At 33.4% G+C, this 19,539-nt stretch overlaps 4 protein-coding genes across 9 annotated transcripts; 2 read left to right on the top strand and 2 right to left on the bottom strand.

Moving 5' to 3' along the window:
- Positions 1 to 22: 22 nt before the first annotated feature.
- On the top strand, positions 23 to 6,858 carry LOC118277303 (uncharacterized). Of its 6 annotated transcripts, none has more exons than XM_035596051.2 (18): positions 23 to 398; positions 816 to 1,035; positions 1,305 to 1,566; positions 1,757 to 1,857; positions 2,154 to 2,303; positions 2,487 to 2,598; positions 2,666 to 2,732; positions 2,829 to 2,933; positions 3,012 to 3,073; positions 3,215 to 4,049; positions 4,186 to 4,222; positions 4,310 to 4,398; positions 5,124 to 5,660; positions 5,838 to 5,924; positions 6,119 to 6,256; positions 6,335 to 6,486; positions 6,559 to 6,654; positions 6,726 to 6,858. In XM_035596051.2, exons 2-18 carry the CDS (start codon positions 839 to 841, stop codon positions 6,792 to 6,794), a joined length of 3,096 nt encoding a protein of 1,031 aa, XP_035451944.2. In that variant the 5' UTR covers positions 23 to 398; positions 816 to 838; the 3' UTR covers positions 6,795 to 6,858. The 6 variants fall into 6 exon arrangements, 5 of the variants coding, with proteins under 5 accessions (XP_035451944.2, XP_035451937.2, XP_035451928.2 ...); XM_035596044.2 differs by having other exon boundaries at positions 23 to 471; positions 2,829 to 2,915; XM_035596035.2 differs by having other exon boundaries at positions 23 to 471.
- Positions 6,258 to 9,743, bottom strand: LOC118277342 (proteasomal ATPase-associated factor 1). Its single transcript, XM_035596096.2, has 6 exons — positions 9,468 to 9,743; positions 8,994 to 9,304; positions 8,498 to 8,714; positions 8,073 to 8,205; positions 7,428 to 7,592; positions 6,258 to 7,293 (listed from the first exon to the last, which is right to left on the bottom strand). The coding sequence occupies exons 1-6, from the start codon at positions 9,521 to 9,523 to the stop codon at positions 6,997 to 6,999; spliced, it is 1,179 nt and encodes a 392-aa protein (XP_035451989.1). The 5' UTR covers positions 9,524 to 9,743; the 3' UTR covers positions 6,258 to 6,996.
- Positions 9,744 to 9,987: 244 nt separating this feature from the next.
- On the top strand, positions 9,988 to 17,789 carry LOC118277332 (sorting nexin-17). The gene is made up of 8 exons (XM_035596085.2): positions 9,988 to 10,378; positions 10,627 to 10,816; positions 11,204 to 11,558; positions 11,641 to 11,803; positions 13,682 to 13,906; positions 14,179 to 14,334; positions 14,699 to 14,848; positions 15,018 to 17,789. Exons 1-8 carry the CDS (start codon positions 10,319 to 10,321, stop codon positions 15,162 to 15,164), a joined length of 1,446 nt encoding a protein of 481 aa, XP_035451978.2. The 5' UTR covers positions 9,988 to 10,318; the 3' UTR covers positions 15,165 to 17,789.
- Positions 17,790 to 18,092: 303 nt separating this feature from the next.
- Positions 18,093 to 19,162, bottom strand: LOC118278790 (cytochrome b-c1 complex subunit 7). Its single transcript, XM_035598147.2, has 3 exons — positions 18,993 to 19,162; positions 18,861 to 18,908; positions 18,093 to 18,399 (listed from the first exon to the last, which is right to left on the bottom strand). Exons 1-3 carry the CDS (start codon positions 19,021 to 19,023, stop codon positions 18,152 to 18,154), a joined length of 327 nt encoding a protein of 108 aa, XP_035454040.2. The 5' UTR covers positions 19,024 to 19,162; the 3' UTR covers positions 18,093 to 18,151.
- Positions 19,163 to 19,539: the final 377 nt, after the last annotated feature.

Raw genomic sequence — 19,539 nt, 5'->3', positions numbered from 1 at the left:
CGATTTTTCGGATAAATACTCAAAATGAATAAATACCTGGCCCTTATTCGTATTTACGCAATATTTACCTCTTATAAGTATTTGTACGAAAAATCGCCCATCTTAAGTGGTAATATATATAGTAATACGCAAGGACGTTGAAAAAGCGGCAAGTTAAAAAAGTGAGTCCTTTTTTTCACTAGATTTTTTCAACGTCCTTGGGAAAAACTCGGGAATAGAGCCTGCCATGGCTTTATAGATCTTCTTACAAAAATACTTCAAGGCAGTGACATATTCTCTATCCGTTCGATTACAAATGTTTACAAATTAACTGTCAGTAAATACCTATAATTCATTAATTGAAATATGCTTTTGTAAGCTTTTTTTTTAATTTCTTAAGACTTTCAGCTAAATTAAAGGTAAAGCTCTAATAGCTCTTAGGAATAATCTTACATTAAACCTCAATGGCCTATCTTTCTAGTGAAGATTCAGGTAAGCATTAGAAAACTAGGCTGGGAAAAAGTACCCTAAAAGTACTTTTCCACAAGAGATTTCTATGCTATGTTGCTGTAGATGCGTTTGGCTTCCACCAATCATATTTATTGGTACACATACCTTAGCACTGGTGGAAACGGACTTAACTAAGCTATGTGTTTTATATGGAATATAACTACTATTCATACTCGAACTACGCATCTTCCTCGCGCAGCTATATAGCTTATCAGTGGAAAGGGTCACATAAGTAGTTTCACAGCTTAGCTATTAAATCTTCGTAGCATAGCCACATAGACCATCTTTGGTGGAAAATCACCCTTAGTTTTGTAAAATATTTACAGATTCTACTCTAGTTGTAACAAGTATGGATTTCGAACGCAATCCTCGAGCCAAAAAGGACATAAGTTTCGAAAAACATTGGATCAATGCGACCATTGAAAGCGAAGTATGGCGCGGTAATAAACTGCGTGAAAAAAAAACACAACCAGATTCGACATATTGTGAACCAAGTGTAGCCAATATCGATTTTTTAGGATCGATCGTGAGGCAGTGTCAGAAAAAGTTAAGTGATACGTTTACTTCTTTTATGTAGTAGGTATAAACCACCTGCAACAATATGTAGGTAGGCAAGTAGCTTCCTTAAGGCCCTTATCGTCCACCCCCATCGTCATCTTGGCTTCAAATGCTTGGCCATCCGTCTCTTAATTTTTACCTGCATTGCCGTTGATGTTTTGTAAGAAGAACCACTTACCTAAGTAGGTAGATTAGTTTTTCTGTCAGTTTGTCAGTCATAAATGGCTACCTTTAACTTGGATATACTTACTTCACAGGCCAAATAAGTACTCTAAAAACAAGACGAGCCCAAGTTCACCAAAGTCAAAATCTCCTCACCGCCACCGACCAACTTCGGCTGATGCCGCTACTATATATTCAGCAGCGCACAAAAATTGCATTCCTAGTACACAACGAGGCAGACTCAAAAGTCCCAAACACAAAAAGTGCCCTATGAGAATAGCGGAGCTGGCTGTACCAACCAAACGACAATGTATTGATACTTGGAGAAACAAATCTGATATACTACCGGAGTTTATGGTACGTGATTGTTTGATTTCACAAAATACGTATCTATATTATATAGCTAGCTATAGTAACTTTAGGAACAAATTTTATTTTATGATTAGGTAAGTCTCCTCGGCTGAACTACTTAGTATCGCATTTCCGTAGGTAAATCCTACAAGTACCTACTACTTACTTTTTAACATCACTTATTGCGATGTTCCAGGTAGAACGATTGAAACAACATGTGTTGGACCAACGACCAATTGTAAAAATACCAGAAGCAATCGTTTGTTTTCAACGGCGAAGCCCATCAACATCAAAGACGTATGTGTAGAATAAATTGTACTTTTAATCACTGAAAAAAAAAACGCATCCCTCTAGATGTATCTTTCAGCAATGCCCAAAATGCCATTAACAGCAGCGCACTTGTAACTTTGGTGATGCGTCCATGGGCGTCGATTGCTTACCATTAAGTTCAGTCTGCTGGCTTGCCACTCTATCATATAGAAAGAAAAAAAAATGCAAATTGTAAAACACGTCACACCGACCTTCGTTCGATCTATACCACAAGTGGTATAGATAATATAATAGATGGCTGTTTGTTTTAAATTATTTTACAGACGCTGTAAGTCGGCTGAAAAGAAACTAGAAAATTATGGAGACATCTCGAAACCCTGTCGTCATATGGATTCAAGAACCTTGTGTATACTATTTGCACACAGAATTACTAAAAGGCTATCAAAACAACTCAATTTAACTTTGAATTCAGAGTGAGTCGGATTCCTAAGTTATGATAAAATATGTTTATTCACTTACCTACCTAACATGCCACACAATTTAGTCCGTTATAGCTACATATATGTTTATTTTCATGTTTTAAAGTGGAGTAATTAAATCATAAGAAATTAGGTACTGGTGTATTACTGAATTACAAAATGTTTGATATTTTCCAGTTTGGAAAGATTATCTAAAATAATTCATGGAGATATAGCGAAGTTACTAACTAAAAGTACTTTTAGCAAAAACACAAAGTATAAAGCAATCCATAGAGATGTATCCAATAAAGTAAGTCTTCTTGCTTGTATTAAAAATATTTTTTTAACAACTTTTAAATAATTTACGCTTTTTACAGATTACAATTTGGATAACAAGTATTTTAGACGATTTATCTCTAAAACTTCTAGAAGAAGATTTAAGAGGTAGGTAATGTTCTCCTTCTAATTTCTTTCCGTCACTTAATGTGATTTTTTTTAGATTTTTTATTGTATTTTTTGTTTTATTATTTTCTTTTTTAGTCAGACTAAAAAATGAGATAAATGCGCATCTTTCCGAGTATTTTGTCACACTCGTGGAAACATTTTTAAAAGAAATAAGGAGAAAAGGTGAAGATCTTGTTTTTGGTTTGTATTGTAATTATTTATGTATCTTATTAGAATAGCTTAGAATTTAATTTATTAATTATTTCTCAATTTTCACAGATCTAGAAGAAGAAGAAGGCCCCGTACTAGACTTTATTGACGACCTATTTGATAATGTTATAGTAAGATAAGAAAATAGCTAAGAATTGTAGATAGTTATATACTCTAACAGTTATTTTTTCATATTTGGAAATATGTACATAAATATTTTATTAAAATTGTATGTTTTAAATTTAGATTATTATAATAAAATATAATTTCAGGATATATGCGAGCCCCCAGTGCACGTCGAGTCAGAATCAGGAGAATCAAACGAATCAGAAACAGCAAAAGACAACGAATCGATAGGACCACCGCTTGATACCGATACAGATATATGTACAACAAAGTTAGAAGAAATATTCAATAGTGATCTACAATCTGAAATTATATCTGATGAAGATTATTTACGAAAAGAAATAGAAAATGTAATAGACAACATTAGATTTGATCCTGCAGATTATTTGAGAAATGAAATTTCCAACATTATAGGCAATATACATAATGAATCCGAAGATGATACAAGTAACGGTTCAGGAGATGTCACTGATAAATTAAATTACATTGATGCAAATACACTACCAGAAGAAACAGAAAGCAATATTTATAAGCCAGCTTTCGATATAAGAGGAAGTAATAAAGTAGTAGAACTACCCGTGAAAATCGAATTTATCGATGAAAATAATGACAGTGATGTAGCTTTCGATGAATTGAACTTTGATGAAAATGTCGATGCCGATATCGACGCTGAAAATGTCGATGCCGATATCGACGTTGCAAATGACGATGAACATGTCGACGGTCGAAATGTAGATGAACAAGTCGACGGTCCAAATGTAGATGAACAAGTCGATGGTCTAAATGTAGATGAACAAGTCGACAGACCAAATGTAGATGAACTTGACGTCGCTCCAACTAACGGTGATGAAAACTTTGATGAACGAGTCGATGAATCAGGACAAAATGATTCAAATGTGAGTGAACGTAATGAAATTTTACTTGAAGATAGCGATGATGAAACGGAAGGCAAAAAAATTAAATTTTCTGATAAAGACTTGGGTAATTTTTTAGTTGAATTTATTTTGTAGTGGATATATATAGTTTTATGGAATTAACGCTTTTTTTTATAATTCAACATCGACAATCAAATGTTATTGATTATGAACAAACAAATAAGTAGATCTTATATTTTCAGTGAAACCTGATGACATCACAGGGCAATATAAAGAGAGGTAACTTAATATTTTATTGATAACTATCACAATTTCTTTAAAACAATATAAATGTATCACGTTACTAATTTGCATACTTATGTTTAGTGACACAATGGATGAATTTGGCAAATACATGCAATCTCATTCTAATAAATCTCTTATCGTCTTTTCTGAACCCAATACTCATTTACTCAGTAAGTATACGACTTATAGTTAGTTAAATAGTAACCTATATAAAGGTGTCCCAAAATTAACGCAAGTTTTCAATTAAATAGAAAACGCCGTTTTTAGTCTGTTGATAGTTATATTTTTATTGACTCGTAAAGTACATAGGATAGGGTTATATATGGAATAACACATCGGACAAATGGCCTCCACGGCTTTGTTGAAATTTGCCATGACCATTCTGCATAAATGTGGCTGAATTTCGTTGATGCAGCGTTGAATCTCCTCCTTTAATGCACGGGTGGTTGTGGGCTTGTTGACATACTTGTGATTTCAAATAACCCCATAAAGAGAAGAATCACACGATCTAAGAGGCCAATTTTGATCACCGAAACGAGAGAGTACACGACCTGGAAATGTCTTTAAAATATTCTTTAATAATGAAGACACGTTGTTCTATCGTGTAACGCTCCATTTTTAATAACCCTATACTGTTAGCTGTCAAATTGCTTTTTTTTCAGGGTTGCCAACACTTCACTGCACAAATGGGGGCAAATTCAAATCTTGCGTTAATTTTGGGACACCCGTTACTTAGCCTAAAATATTTAGATATACCTGCATTATTCTTCCCTGTCCTTATCTCGCCGAGCATTCCTTATTCTAACACGCGGTAGAAACTGTAAAAAATATCCTCTTTTCATGGTCATTAAATAATAATGAATCTAGTTTATCTAGTAACATTTTTACTTCGTAGGTGACGCGGATGAATCATGGCCTGCTGCTTTTGATTCTACAATAAAAATGACTGACAGCGTAAACAGATCAATTTCATCCCTCGGAAATATTATGGAAATTGACGAAATACAAAAGTCGCCACCAAAAAGCGTCAACACTAAAAACCTAGAAACACCAACTACAAACGCAGAAACTGAAAGTTTTCTATACAAATTAAAAATGATGATGAGTAAAGAGGAAGAAGACACAGTAATACAATCATTTGGACCGATTAAAGAGGTGACAGAGACCACTACAGTTGATCCTAATGCTGCACAAAGTAATTCCAAGAAGTTGGATAGAAGAAATGACAATCCTGTTGCGGTTTTAGAAGATTACAAATTTAGACGTATGAATGAATACCTTAAGTACAAAAAGCAAGGGCTCGATTACACTGAATCTGAAATTTTAAGTACTGACAGTTCACTTAGTGGAAGGATTAACAGAAGAGTTAATAAAACTAATAACAGACTACCATCCTATCACAAATCTTCCTCGCTTTCCGATTGTGGCTGGCGTAAGTACCACACTATCACTTTACTCCTTATTTTACTATTTACGTGATACATGCGCGCGAAAAATATTAATTTTATCAACCAGTCAACCACTGCACTAGTCACCTATAAAATTTTCATTTGTCGTACCTTACAATAGTAGTAATTGCTTCATTGAATAAAGCATATGCTTTCAACAGGTGTTCAACTACACACAGCGCCCTCATGGGTGACGTCATGGGGATTTGGCCATGGAGAGCCTAGTGACGAATCTTTACCTACACAAAGTATGTATACAAGTATCATATAGTCTGACTTTTTTTGGATGGGCAATGTGTTCTGTCTGTTCTATAGTATGCCAACAATAATAAAAACTATAGGTAAGCTAGAAATAGATAACCTCCTCCTTTTTGTTAGTCGGTCAGTTCAGAATCAAATCAGAAAGCTGTCAGTTCCAAAATCAATATAAAATAATTTTCAGTAATGCCCCTTCGCGTGACAGAAGCCGATATGCGCAAATGGTGCAAGGATTTGGAAAAAGCCTATGTAAATTTAGAAATGTGGAATCATTGGATACATGACACATGCCAAGAAACTATTAACTTAATGAAAAAAAGAAGTTAGTAAAAATTCCATTTAATTTAAGTAGGAGTAACAAAAGTCATCATATAATTAATATGTCTTTTCTTAATTTAAGAAATAACATGTCCAGTCTTAGCTAAAAGACATGCGATCGATTGGATTAAACTAAAGAGAAATATTCACAAAGATGCAGTTCTTTGGACGAAATTATATAAACGTACTGAAACTAACTTCAAGGAATTAAAATTAAAGTATAATCATGTTCAGGTAAGAATCTCATACGAATTGAATAGAAAAAGAAGGATAGGTACTATTTATTTTTCTTTTTTTTTTCTTTAGTTTTCGCCAAATTATCTAACACACTCCCAGATAGTTAGATCTATTATAGACACAATGGGTGAGATTGAGAACACAAGTGTGGAGTTACATAAAATGGTATGAGAACAGCATTTTAATATTTATAAAACTTTCATACAATAGAATTTTATAAGAAAATCTTTTTTCAGATTGTATCAGCAGAATATAGTGCAGTTTGCACTTGTGACAGAAAGAACAGGGTTAAAAGAATTCAATGAAACTTCAATACAGGAAAGAGAAATTACTTGCAGCAAAATTTACATTATTGCACTCTCTATGTACTTTAACTACCTACTTAATAACAATAATTGCCGCGAAATTAACAAATAAAATAGTCATAATAATAAATGTCCAAGACGAAGGTATATTAAATCTTATACATAAATAGTCTTATTTCATAAGGTTATTATAAGGTTTTTTTTATTTGAAGTGGACATTGATTTGATTAAAATCGTATTTCCGCACCGTAGAATCTCTACAGCCAGCAAATACCCACTTGCCATTGAATGAGAGGTCCCTGATGCCATCACAGTCGGCACCAGTCAGTTGCACTCTGATTTTAGAGTCACCCTCGTCAAGAGTCAACACAGTGCATGTGCCATCTTGCCGTCCAACAACAAACAGTTGATTTGTCAGAACTACCATGCTGAGGACAGGACTAGCTGATTCATGCCATTCTTTTAATAGAGATCCATCTTCAAGATTTAATTTTACTATCTGAAACACATGTAAATATAATAGTTTAGAAACTTGTCAGTATACTGAAAAATTGTTTCCAAAGGATTTAGATATGGAGACTTAGCTGTCATAATTTGTTAAATATTTTTTATTCAATTATGTCGAAATATTACCTTTCCATCACTGCAACCAACAATGACAGAGTGGTCCAAAACAATGATGGTGTTACAAGCAGAATCCAACTGCTTAGTATAAACTTGGGCTCTCTTGGCCACATGGGAACAGATTACTTGTCCACTCTCACATCCCACTACCAGCAATTTGTTATTTGTGCCAACCTGAAATGTTATATTGAAGTTATCACAATAAAGTTCAAATTTGTTTGATTCTGTGGTCTACATACATACATACATATCGTCACGCCTTTAATCCCCGAAGGGGTAGGCAGAGGTGCATATTATGGCACGTAATGCCACTGTGTACACCCACTTTTCACAATTTATGTTGTAAGTCCCATGTAATAGGTGGTGAGCCTATTGCCATATACCGGGCACATTTCCAGACTCCGTGCTACCACTGAGAAATTTTCGAAAAACCGTAAAAAGCCCAGTAATACTTCGCCCGACCCGGGAATCGAACCCGAGACCCCTTGCCCGGCAGTCGCCCTTGCAACTATAAAATTTGTTCTGTGGTCTATGGTTATAATATGTTATCCAAGTGAACTTGTTATGATGTAATAACAGATAGTGTTTACACTGATTTCAGTGTTGAATGTATTTTTTTTCTTCAAATACTCTGATGATTTTTTGTTTTTTTACCTCTCTCTCATTTTCCACCTCAACTTGCTCACTAGTTGTGGAGAGGGCACAGCAGTTGATCTGTCCATGTCCTTCAACAACATTAGCCAGACACTTTGATTCACCAACATCCCATAATTTTGCTGAACCATCTCTGTAAATGTAGGGCATACATTAAGACACAAGCAAAATATCTATACTAATATAGTTAAAGCTGAACAGTTTTCAACATTTGTTGTTTTGTGCATCTCTGCAACTAATGATACTGATTTGAATTAAACAATTATTTTTGTGTTGGATATTCCATTAAGTCCATTTATGAAGATCCAGACATGAAGGCCATAGGCCAAAACCCCTCAAACAATAATAAGTAGGTCTAGAGCAGCAGATGAAACCATGCGAGCATCTAACTAATTCAGAATAAATACAAGGAATGTTTATCTCACTTGCTAACAGATATAACATTTCTTCCTCTTTCAATGATACTGGTGTCACACACAGCCATTCTGTGTCCCTTCAAAGTTACAGGATTAATTCCCGACTCAGCAGACCAGATCTTGCAGGAACCATCAGCACCAGCAGATAACACTACAATCCCTGATGGGAAGAACCTGCATTTGTAAACTGGACCACCATGGCCTTTCAGTTCAAGGTTTACTTCACCTGAAAAATAAGGGACTAGTTTAATAAATTGGATTGCACTCTATGCTCTGTGGTGTGGGTGGTCGAAATTCTAAGCCTTTTTAATATAATACTGTGAATCCGAAAATGTGTTTGACTTTCTTTGAGAATTTTATGGTGTATTTTTTTTTTTATTGGAGATAGGTAGTTGAGAGGCTGGAGAGTGATGTAGGCTCTTTTTCTCCTTTCACCAAGTAAGCTAAAGTAAAGCTGCAGCTAACAGCTTATACTACTTCATTAATATTATACAAAATAAATTACCTGTCCTGCTATCCCAAACCACAAGTTTATCTTGTTCACATGATGACACGGCTAAGGCATTCTCAGCTACCGCTACAGATAACACTCCTTTACTATGTATTTTGTGAGCTTTTGAGGGAGCTATGAACGCCACCTTCAGATCTGAGGGTATATGTTTTAACACCAGGCTCAATGGTCCATGAGAAATGTATTGGTAATTGTCTGAAAATATTATTTTCACTTTCCCATCACTCATACAAGTGGAAAGCTTATCATGAATGCCATTTTCATTTAATTTTTTGGAAGTTATCCAAGCGTTCCCTTTGGGTAATCTGTAAATTCAAATAAAAAGTATAAGATGTGTGTAATGTAGGTAGGTATTTAGGTATATGCAGCAAGTTTGTGATATTTCTGAAAGAGGTCGTTTTACAAGCATGCAAAACCAAAGAAAAGGTTAAGGGAAAAGGTAATATTCATTATGTAACTTATATTTACCTTATAATATCATTCCAATCGCATTGTATAGTTATGACCGGCAAAGGATTAGACATTTTTTATTATACTTGCTCTATTATTTATCTTCAACGTAAAAGTAGACGATAACTATTTTCACTCAATTTATCAAATTAGAAATTTATTTCGTAACTATGAATTTTACAAAAATCATCAATACTTATAAGTATTTGCAAAATAATGAGTTGCTAAAATTACAAATAGTCTATGATTACAAATCAAAATAAAACTACAACAGCTGAGCAAGCGATGACAACTATGACAAGTAATATGCTATGTTACAGATAATTTTTGATGAAGAATCATATCAATCAATAATTATCTGTTTTAAACAAACATAAATGTATAATATTTACTAATATTTATAAACAATATAACAAAAATTATGTAGATATTCTATCTGCCAATTACAATGGTTGAAAGTTGAGAGAGACAGATAATACAAAATGGCCTTCAAAAACAAGAAAGTGATTGTATTTGGCTAAAATCAAATATCTACTTTCATCTAATGTGAACTTCAGTATGTACAAGAGTTATAAGAAACAATTTTGATATAGACGTTGTACATACTACAAAAAGCAGTTCAAGATTAGAGAATTTATCGATATCGATAGTTTATTGTGGCAACTGGCAAGTCAATCCACAATAAATTCAACTGCCAAAGTGCATCTCTAGTAATGTCTTGAATGGATTGTGGGAAAGTCAGTGTTTTGGAAAAAACAAATTAAAAAGTGGGCGATTTGTTACAAGTTTTGTGGAATTGAAAACCTTTTTGATTGTTTTACTAATAGTTAGTTAATAAAAAATATTATGCATAGTTCGCAACAATAAAAATGCATTTTTCTATTCCTGATTTGCAACAATTTCACGACGACAATGGAATCTCTTACACGGTAATTATAATTAAACGTTTATTGTTCAATAAACATTGAAAACTAAAAAAATAAACAGAGAAATATAGATTTTTATTGTGAATTAATATTGAAGTAACTTACAATAAGTTCTTACACTTACATAGCTGAGTACCTATTTGTTTTCATTGGTTCTTGTTAAAAACTTTTGTTTTCCATTTCCTGGATTATTTTATAATGTGTTGGTGTAAAAAAAATATTTAAAAAATTTAATCAAAATTTGCTTTTAGGGCTACAACATACATATTGATGGAGTCTTCCACTGCACAGCTAGATATAAACAGCTGCTCAGCCTACATGAGCAGCTACAGGCTCAAAATCCCTATGTCAAACTGCCACAGTTTCCACCTAAAAAGTTATTTCTTACCAACTCCCAGCTCGAAGAAAGGAGGGTCTTATTGGAAAAGTATATGCAACTAGGTAATTATTTCAAATTTTATTATTTACTTACAGTTTTGGTAATTTCAAGAAAGCTGTGTGCAGAATAGAAGTATTTTATTATCACTTTTACTTAGTAATTATACAAAAGCAAATCTACTATGCGAAGCGAGTTTTTGATTTTGATAGTGGAACTGCATAATAATTATTCTTTCAAGGTCCAGTTACTGTGTTTCCTTATAAGTTATAACTGAATAACTAATGATAAAGATTTGTTTCTTGGAAATATAATTAGGTATAATAATACATTGTTTATACACTTCAGCATACCTAACAGATATTCTTTACAGGAAAATCATTATAAGGTTAAATGTTTGTGTACCATGTTCAGTTAAAAAATGTGAATTGAAACAAATATTGTTTTTTTAGTTGGCCAAAATCCATTGTTCACATCATCAGATCTTCTGGTAACATTCCTGTTCTCTGCTCAACAAGAAACACATGGTGTAAAGATGCATGAAGTGGAGATTGAAATATCACTGATGAATGGTTACAGAATACCATTGTCAGTCTCATCTACTGATTCATCAAACACAATATTAGATATTGTATGCACCCAACTGAACCTGCCAAAGGAGTTGGTAAAATATTTTTCCTTATATCTTTTTAATTGGAGCTGTGCCAAAGGTGGACAACCAGCATTAAAAAAATTGGAAGAATATGAATCTCCTTACATATCTCAAAAGTATGTCAGGCCAGAAGATAAAATTGTTTTAAGGAAAAGGTAATTATCAGAATAAATGTGATAATTGAACACTGTTTTTAAATGTTACATTTTTAATAAAAATATGGTTGTTTTGTTACAGCTACTGGGATCCTTGCTATGATGTCGATTTAATGATAGACAGGGTGTCTTTGGATCTATTGTACCTGCAAACTATAGAAGACTTGGACTTGGGATGGATAACGGCTGACCCACAAATTAGAGACATGCTGTCCTCATACAAATCAAAGAAACAAAAGAGAGAGGTAGGTGAGCATAAATTCTAAAAGTATGTTTTAAATATATGTGTTGGGTCCATGACAAATCCCATGATTCATATATGAAAAACCAAAGGTGATTCACACAACATATGGTTGTGATTCTGACAATATCTTACACCTGACAAACAAATCATTAGCTCCGTTGCATATCAAACAGATTGAATGATAATGAGATACTTACTGTTTACTATTGTTTACAGTAGTGTCTCAGTACCAAAACATTTATTACTATGCCTTTCAAATTTATTTCACTAGTATATTTTGAAGTAACTTAAAAGATTTTTCGCAAACAAGAATAGAATGTGTAATGCAAGAACATTGGTAAATTGGTATGATGCTTTACAGAACAAAATACCTACAATCTTACTCTTATTTTCAATACACTGAACTATTTAAATTTCATTCACACTGATGTCAGTTCAAGTTATCAATAAGCAATAACTACAAGAGGTTATGGTCACAAGTGAGATACAGTGTGCTTTTACTATAAACATCTTTATCTACAATCTTCAAATAATTTTATGTTAATTGAGAGTATTCAATTTTATTTGTTATAACTTTTACTCTGATTATAATATACCAGTACAACCAACATTTATATTTTTATACATTTATTAGCTTCTGTCAGCGGGTAAGCCCGCGTTTTCGTGATTTATAAAATAGCCTATCTGTTATTCTAGACCATAATATACACCTATTCCAAATTTCATCCCAATCCCTTCAGCAGTTTTTTGTGTGAAAGAGTCACAAACAAACATACAAACTTTCCCATTTATAATGTTAGTAGGATTAAAGCACAATCTTCATGGCATTCATTTTTATAGATTATATTCCTATTGTTTAAGATTGATTATATTTCAGTTCATTGTTTTAGAAAATAATTTCTGAGAACTACAAAAAATTTAAGCATTTAATTTAAAATTATAAACAGTAAAGTACCAATGTAGTGCACATTGCACATAGTGTCATCACAGTCTGATATCATCCCAAGTCAATAAATGAATCATTCTCAAATCAGTGTTATGTTACAAATATTTACTAGAAATCAATTGATTATACAATATTCACACTAATTTTGTATTTGCAATATACTAAGCCATTGTTACGAAATGTTACATGATTTATGCAAGGAAAAAATGCAATAGGTTTTTAGTATAATAGTGCCAATTATAATTATGTGCAAAGTAATTATTATCATAAAAGTTAACAGTTGGTTTGAAGTCAGGGTTAGCAAGATTATTTGCATGACTGATTTTGTGATATTTACCTAATATTTACAATACAAAGTATAGGATATTATGCATTCTGGCCAGTCTCGGGACACTTGTTAAATAAGAGATTTCATTTCCTAAATGGAAACACACTTTAACTTGCTCAAACTCCAAAAGCTACCTAAACTGAAGTATAAAAATAGTAGTGCTTTAGTATCATCACTATACTTAAGCTATTTAGTTCATTCTTGTTTGTGTGCTATTTTAATTTTATCTCAGGATTATTGCACGCCATTTTCCTTAACAAGCTACTCTTCTTCCTGCTTATCGTATTATTTTATTAATATGTACTAAGATTAATGTCCGTGAGTGAGATCATCATTCATTCAATTGACATTGAAAAATAAAACATGTTTATTTGACTTTTGAGAAGCGTATTTTTTAGTTTTCGTAGGTTACACAGTCTGCACATTCTGCAGTCTTCTTATTATGGGTACTACTAGGTTTTCACACGCGATTTTGCCTTTGTGAAATTACTAAATAAGTAGGATTGCCTGTCTTTGTTTTGCTTCCGTTTTGGTTCGAAACTATGTAGGTATAATAAATGTCAACATCATCCCAATGCAATAAACCTATTATTGTTACATTACAGTATGTAGAACTAGCAAAGACGTTGCGCCATTACGGGAGGGTACCGGCAGGGGAGGCGGTGACGGAGCTGAGTAACGTAACAGACGGGGCTCCGGAAGGCACGTGTCGTGTTCGCGTGTCGCTGGCTTCGAAGGAGCTCACGCTGCTCAGCCTCACGCCTCCAGGAAGGGAACAGCGGTACAAGGTTACTAGGATGCGATGTTGGAGGATCACTACTTTGCATACTGTGAGTATGATCATGTGTTTTATAAGATCCCCGATCCCCAATGGGGCATGGGGTAGGCAGAGACCAAGTATGTCGAAGGAGTGGAGTCAGAGACTGCAAGTCAGAAGTAATTAACCATTTTATTATTCACTTTTTGTATGTAGCGTTAGTACGCCCTTCACTTGATTGCAGGAACAGCAACTTTTGTTTTATTTTCAAAGTAACAATGAGCTGTTAATTAAAAAGTATACATAACGCATTTTTTACCTGTTTAACATGACCTTTTGTTGCAGATTGAAAGGTCGCCAGCTCAGAATGGTCACGGTGCCCTTCTAGAGGATTCTAACAGGAATTTTGAGTTGTCATTTGAATATCTCCTTAGTAAGGACAACTTGAAGTGGATTACGCTGAGGACAGAACACGCGACGTTCATTAGTGTCTGTTTACAGGTATGTTGGAGAATCTTATTGTTGCGTTTGTATTTAGTAGGTACCTACTAGCAGTTGCTTACGGAACTGGTAGTTGTGAGTTTTAGAGTATCTTCAACCTTACGAAATGCTTATCCGAACAGAATGTCAGTTTCTGTATGGCCTTTTTCAGTAACGGTTATTTAGTAGTGGATGAGATTCGATATTAGGTACATTGATGTTTTGCTCTTGAAGTAAAGAATGTCAGTTTTCGTATGGCCTTTGTTCAGTAAGGATCGTTTACCAGCGGATGAGATTCGATATTAGGCAGATTGAAGTTTAGCTCTAGAAGTAAAATTAATAAATTAGCATTTTTTGTTTAACCCTTTATTTAACTTAATTTCAGTCAATCGTAGATGAGTTGATGCGCCAGAAAGCGGGGGAGGGCCCAGCGTCACCGCGGTGCAATAAGCGAGGCAGCCTGACGTACTTGCGACGCGACGGCTCCAGTCAAGTCATCACACCATCTTCCTCCAGTGATACGCTCAGCTCTACTGTAAGTTTGTAATTGTATATTTTTCTAAGTTTGATTAAACTTCAATAGGTATTAAATTATAATTGATAAAAAGCGCAGGCCTTTGTGTGCAGGCTATCATTACCTTTAATTAATTCTGAATAACCAAAGTGTTGTACCAATCCTTAACCAATCCTTATCATGTTCACAGAACGGAGACTCCGGTACCTCCGGTAGTTCGAGAGAGATATTTTCTGTGCAGAAGTTGACAGAGAAGTTCGCGACGGTCTCCTTCAAGCCCGGCAGAGAGTGCGTCGAGAACAACGCGTTCGAAGCCATAGGAGACGAGGAACTGTAAGGGCTACACCACACTCGAATTTAAATACAATAATGTTTTCCAAAGAAAATTTATCACTCGGAAACAAAGTTGCCAATAATTATGTATAGAGAAAATTGTAAAAATTGTATACATATTTGCATTTTTTCGTATTTTGTACAGAATATTTTTTTATCTAATTGTCTTTTTAGATAGTTTATACATTTTACCTAACTATTATCGACTATGTAGTAAGTACTTGGCTATGAACACTGTATATCAAATTGTACGTCATATCAATATTATTGAACAGTCTACATACTTGCCATATTATGTAAGTGTATTTTCTAGTTACTAAGTAACATTGTTTTTATATTTTTTAATGTTTTGCTCATGATTTCAATAATCGTTTATTGTGTTTTTATGATAAGTAAAATCATCGTTACTATCGGTTTTCGGATATAAAAAAAATTGAGACCGACCGGGAAAATGGCAGTCCGTCCGACAGGTGACTCGCAGAAAGACAAAAACTATAAACTCATAGAAATTAAACATTTATATCATGAAATAAAATAATAAAAATATTTATTATCCCGTCATCAACTCGAAAAATAAACTGATTTTAATATAATTCCTATTCAAAAGACTATAAATATAAGCTTGTTGTTTTAACAAGTTCGACATTCTTAATACTGAGTAGTGGAGATATTTGAATGCATGTGTAATTATTAGTCGGATATCTACAGGTTTTCCAATAGTAGTACCCTGTATTATCGGTAGTGAATTATGGTCATTAATCCGTAATCGTATGCATGTACTTTATAGAATAATTCAAGATCTCGCCCGATTTTATATTACAATATTTTTATTACGTTATCCAATCTGAACCAATATAATAATTACAATGAATATACCAGAGTAGAATAGTTCTTAGAGAATTTAGTGATACAATACATAAGTAATCAGATTAAATGTAACAAATACACAATTATATCGAAATAAATCATAAATCTTTGTTGTAATAGATGTTCTCTTGTTCATAGCATACATTAGACTTAAACTTTAGAATCTGTGAATATTACAATGCATTTTTATTAACTTCTCTGTGTACAAGACTACAAGGTCGTTTTTACAATGGCTCTACTGCTTTTCTAAATGTCTATTTAAATAATGTTGTAGTAGAAATACATAATGGAAGTGTACAGAACTTAATAGAAATTGAATCTTTATTCTTTTGAATTATCGGCTATGCAGAAGAATAATGGATGTAAATGTTACCTTTACTCTAGCTCTCTTCCGTTTATAGTTCACCCAATAATGTCCTCTAAAGTAATTGTACTGTTTGTTGTGGTAATTTGGAGTGTTGAGATTGAATAAGGTTTTCGTCAGACTATACTAATGTATGCTAACATCAAACTATGAATGCAATTATAAATGTAATGAATGAACTAAAAAAAGAATGGACCCATCACTGGACCTTGAGGAACTAAGTTATTTCTTTGAATTCCATTCATAGTTTTATTATTCCAATTTCGAGATTATTAATACTTTCTTTGGCTGGTTCCAATGGCATTTTCTTATAGTATCAATTTTTGTTGAACTTTGAATTAAGTAAATCAATGGCAATAACTTTGTAATAATTATTATTTGCGGTCACATTTTGTTTTATATCAATAAGTTTTAGTTATTTAGTGTACATGCGGTTGTCTAAATCCATATCATGTCTTCATTTTTTTTAAATAGGTCCTTGATATTTTTTATTATTAAAGATTTAATTGGAATGAAATCTCACTTGTTACATGGTAAAACTACACTATTGTATGCTCTTTAATGATCTTTATTTATTTATTATGGATCATAGTGTTTATGATTCAATTTTATGGCAAAAAAGCAATTTGTCGATGAAGTACCAATACATACCAACTAACAATTTAGTCCAAAATTACTTTTTTATTACAATTGATATAAAACTCATATTTGCACAGATTAAATTCACTCCTGTCTAAAATTTCTTTCGGAACTGCGGACTGCCTAACTTAAGGCTCCGGCTCAAAAAGCAGGAGAAGGAACAGGGTGTGTTTGTCAGTAAGTTCGACTCTCCCTCTTTAAAATGCCACGCCCACGGTGAGTCATCCAATGACTTCTCCCGCCCAGGACGAGGCGATTTTCCTCAGGCAAAAATATATACATATAATCAAAAATTTTTTGGAGCTATGTGACAATATCTACTACGTGACAGAAGTCATTCGTTCATAATATATGTAGTTTTTCATTTGATGTACAATTTTATTCTCAACACATTAGTTATTGGTATTTCATCAATGATGTTTATTTTTTATCTAATTTTAATTAAGTACTGTGAAGTGTGTTATGATCAAAATTATCTTCTTTTATATTACTAACAGTAATTTAATAGAACTGCTGCCAACTGTTGATATGAGAAAGTGGAATTTAATTGTTGTTATAAAATGTTATTTTAAAAGGGACCATATATTTATGTACCTAATATATTATTATATTGTAATTGTAATTTTAAATAATCTTTCTAAGTGGCCATAATATATTTTGTTGCCATACTTTCGTTTTTTTTTCTTGAAATTATTCTATTATATTCTTCAAATTCTGTATTTTATTTTGTACTTTGTAAAAATAAAATTGTTTTTATAATACAGGTTTTTCATTGTTATTGAACTGAGGTAGTTTATAAAAACAGGCTTCCTTGTTCCTTCTAAAAATCTTTATAATATTGTAGTTTAAATAAACAACTGCACAAAATGCAGTCCAACTCCTTAGTTTTTATTCTTAAAGTTAGTTTGCAATATAGAAAATTAAATTAGTTTTGTAATAAAGAAAAGATTAGAGAGACAATAGTTATTCAGATGAATCGTTTAATTATTAATGCAGATGTTTTGAAGCAGTAACATAAACTTTGAATAAATAAATTAAAATATAGGGGGAAATTATTTACAATTTGAACGATGCTAAATTTATTTAAATAATAATACACCAAACATTACAACAACTGCTATTTAATAGTTCTTCTCCCAGTTCTCTTTCTCTAGTCTCTCCTTCTTCACTTGGTCTACAATAGGTGTGAGGTAGAGCTGGTCTTCCTCCCATTTGGTCCACTCTTCCTTGGGGAGGATGGTCTTGGTGAGAGACAGTTGCAGGGCTCGTACGATGCGGAAGTTGCGTTCATCAACAACATGTTGTGGGAGGCGGCGGAGTGCCTCCGTCACATCCTCGGTCTCATGAAGGCAGTCGTCACGAAGGAGACCTGGAATGTTTGAAATACTGTTGTTGGCTTCTAACCTTGATATTTACTGGTCATTACCAACACCAAACAGTATATGAAACAATAATGTTTTACTGGGAGAATTCTTTACTTTAATTTTCATCTGTCTGTCATTATTAATGACAGAAAGTTATCTGAAATTATTGTTTAATTTAAATCTATTGCAAAAGTCATTAAGCAGCTTACTGAAACAATTTAAACTTGACAACATGACAAACTGATTATAAGCACATTTACAGACCTGTTTCCTAGTTCCAATCTTTAAATATTCACAATAATTCAAAAACGAAAAATGTAGTTATAACCTTAAGCTTTTTCTAGGGACTGGTCATGTTCAATGGGCATGAGCTTATATTTTAGTCTCATTCATAGTGCAATGAAGATACAGTAAGTCTTTAGGATTGGGCTAAGCTTTAAATAACAAGATTTGTTTAGAAACTTACCGTACTTGTTAAATCCAGACAAGTTGTAGGCCCATTTCTTCATGTTGCCTGAAAATAAGCAAGTTACATAACATTATTGTTAAAGTAATGTTATTGTATAACTTATGGTGATAAATTATGTTCATTACTTACTTCGAACAATAGCGGTGGTTCTGAAAGCCATATTTTTCAAAAATGTGTAATCTCAGTGCTTGAAAATGTAATATTCGATCGAAACTCGACCGTGCCTTTTGCGTACAAGTTCCTTCAATCAAAAATCATATTGACATTAGCACATTTTGTGACATTGACACTCCAGCCAGAGACTAAAAATTCATATACAAGATTGGCAGAAAGACTATAGTTCTAAATTTAACAAATGATTTGAATATCTTTATTAGGCAGTTGTCCCACCGGCAACGATGAACGAGTAACGAGTAGAGCTAGAACTAGCAACGAGTTAGCGAGACGCGAGGAGCGAGTGCATAGTTCCGATATTTGTGTAGCTCAGCTATAAGCGAGTGTGCGAGTGAGGCGGGCGATTACTCGCAATGAAAAATGACTACCTACTGGTTGTTCTCTGGCGTAAGTTCTAATCGCTTGGCGAGTGTCGGCGAGCGAGTGTTATCTTTCATAGCTCTTGTCGCGCAGGCGACAAACTAGTGAAGCGAGCACTCGCCGGCAGTGTGAACAATCAGCG

This window comes from Spodoptera frugiperda, chromosome 15 (genome assembly GCF_023101765.2).
Source record: "Spodoptera frugiperda isolate SF20-4 chromosome 15, AGI-APGP_CSIRO_Sfru_2.0, whole genome shotgun sequence".
NCBI classification, from domain to species: domain Eukaryota; kingdom Metazoa; phylum Arthropoda; class Insecta; order Lepidoptera; family Noctuidae; genus Spodoptera; species Spodoptera frugiperda.
Note: the sequence above shows the minus strand (reverse complement) of the source record. Positions and strands in the feature narration are given on the sequence as shown.

Bases quoted from the DNA above. Each gene is read 5' to 3' on its own strand.
- LOC118278790 (XM_035598147.2), bottom strand. From the start codon at position 19,023: ATGGCTTTCAGAACCACCGCTATTGTTCGAA. The intron at 18,909-18,992 runs GTAAGTAATGAA...GCTTATTTTCAG, and splicing joins AACCACCGCTATTGTTCGAA to GCAACATGAAGAAATGGGCC. The intron at 18,400-18,860 runs GTAAGTTTCTAA...CAAACATTCCAG, and splicing joins GTCTGGATTTAACAAGTACG to GTCTCCTTCGTGACGACTGC.
- LOC118277332 (XM_035596085.2), top strand. From the start codon at position 10,319: ATGCATTTTTCTATTCCTGATTTGCAACAATTTCACGACGACAATGGA. The intron at 11,559-11,640 runs GTAATTATCAGA...GTTTTGTTACAG, and splicing joins AAAATTGTTTTAAGGAAAAG to CTACTGGGATCCTTGCTATG. The intron at 13,907-14,178 runs GTGAGTATGATC...CTTTTGTTGCAG, and splicing joins GGATCACTACTTTGCATACT to ATTGAAAGGTCGCCAGCTCA.
- LOC118277342 (XM_035596096.2), bottom strand. From the start codon at position 9,523: ATGTCTAATCCTTTGCCGGTCATAACTATACAATGCGATTGGAATGAT. The intron at 7,593-8,072 runs GTAAAAAAACAA...ATAACATTTCAG, and splicing joins AGGTGGAAAATGAGAGAGAG to GTTGGCACAAATAACAAATT. The intron at 7,294-7,427 runs GTAATATTTCGA...CATGTGTTTCAG, and splicing joins TTGGTTGCAGTGATGGAAAG to ATAGTAAAATTAAATCTTGA.
- LOC118277303 (XM_035596035.2), top strand. From the start codon at position 444: ATGGCCTATCTTTCTAGTGAAGATTCAG. The intron at 472-815 runs GTAAGCATTAGA...AAATATTTACAG, and splicing joins TCTTTCTAGTGAAGATTCAG to ATTCTACTCTAGTTGTAACA. The intron at 2,934-3,011 runs GTTTGTATTGTA...CAATTTTCACAG, and splicing joins AGGTGAAGATCTTGTTTTTG to ATCTAGAAGAAGAAGAAGGC.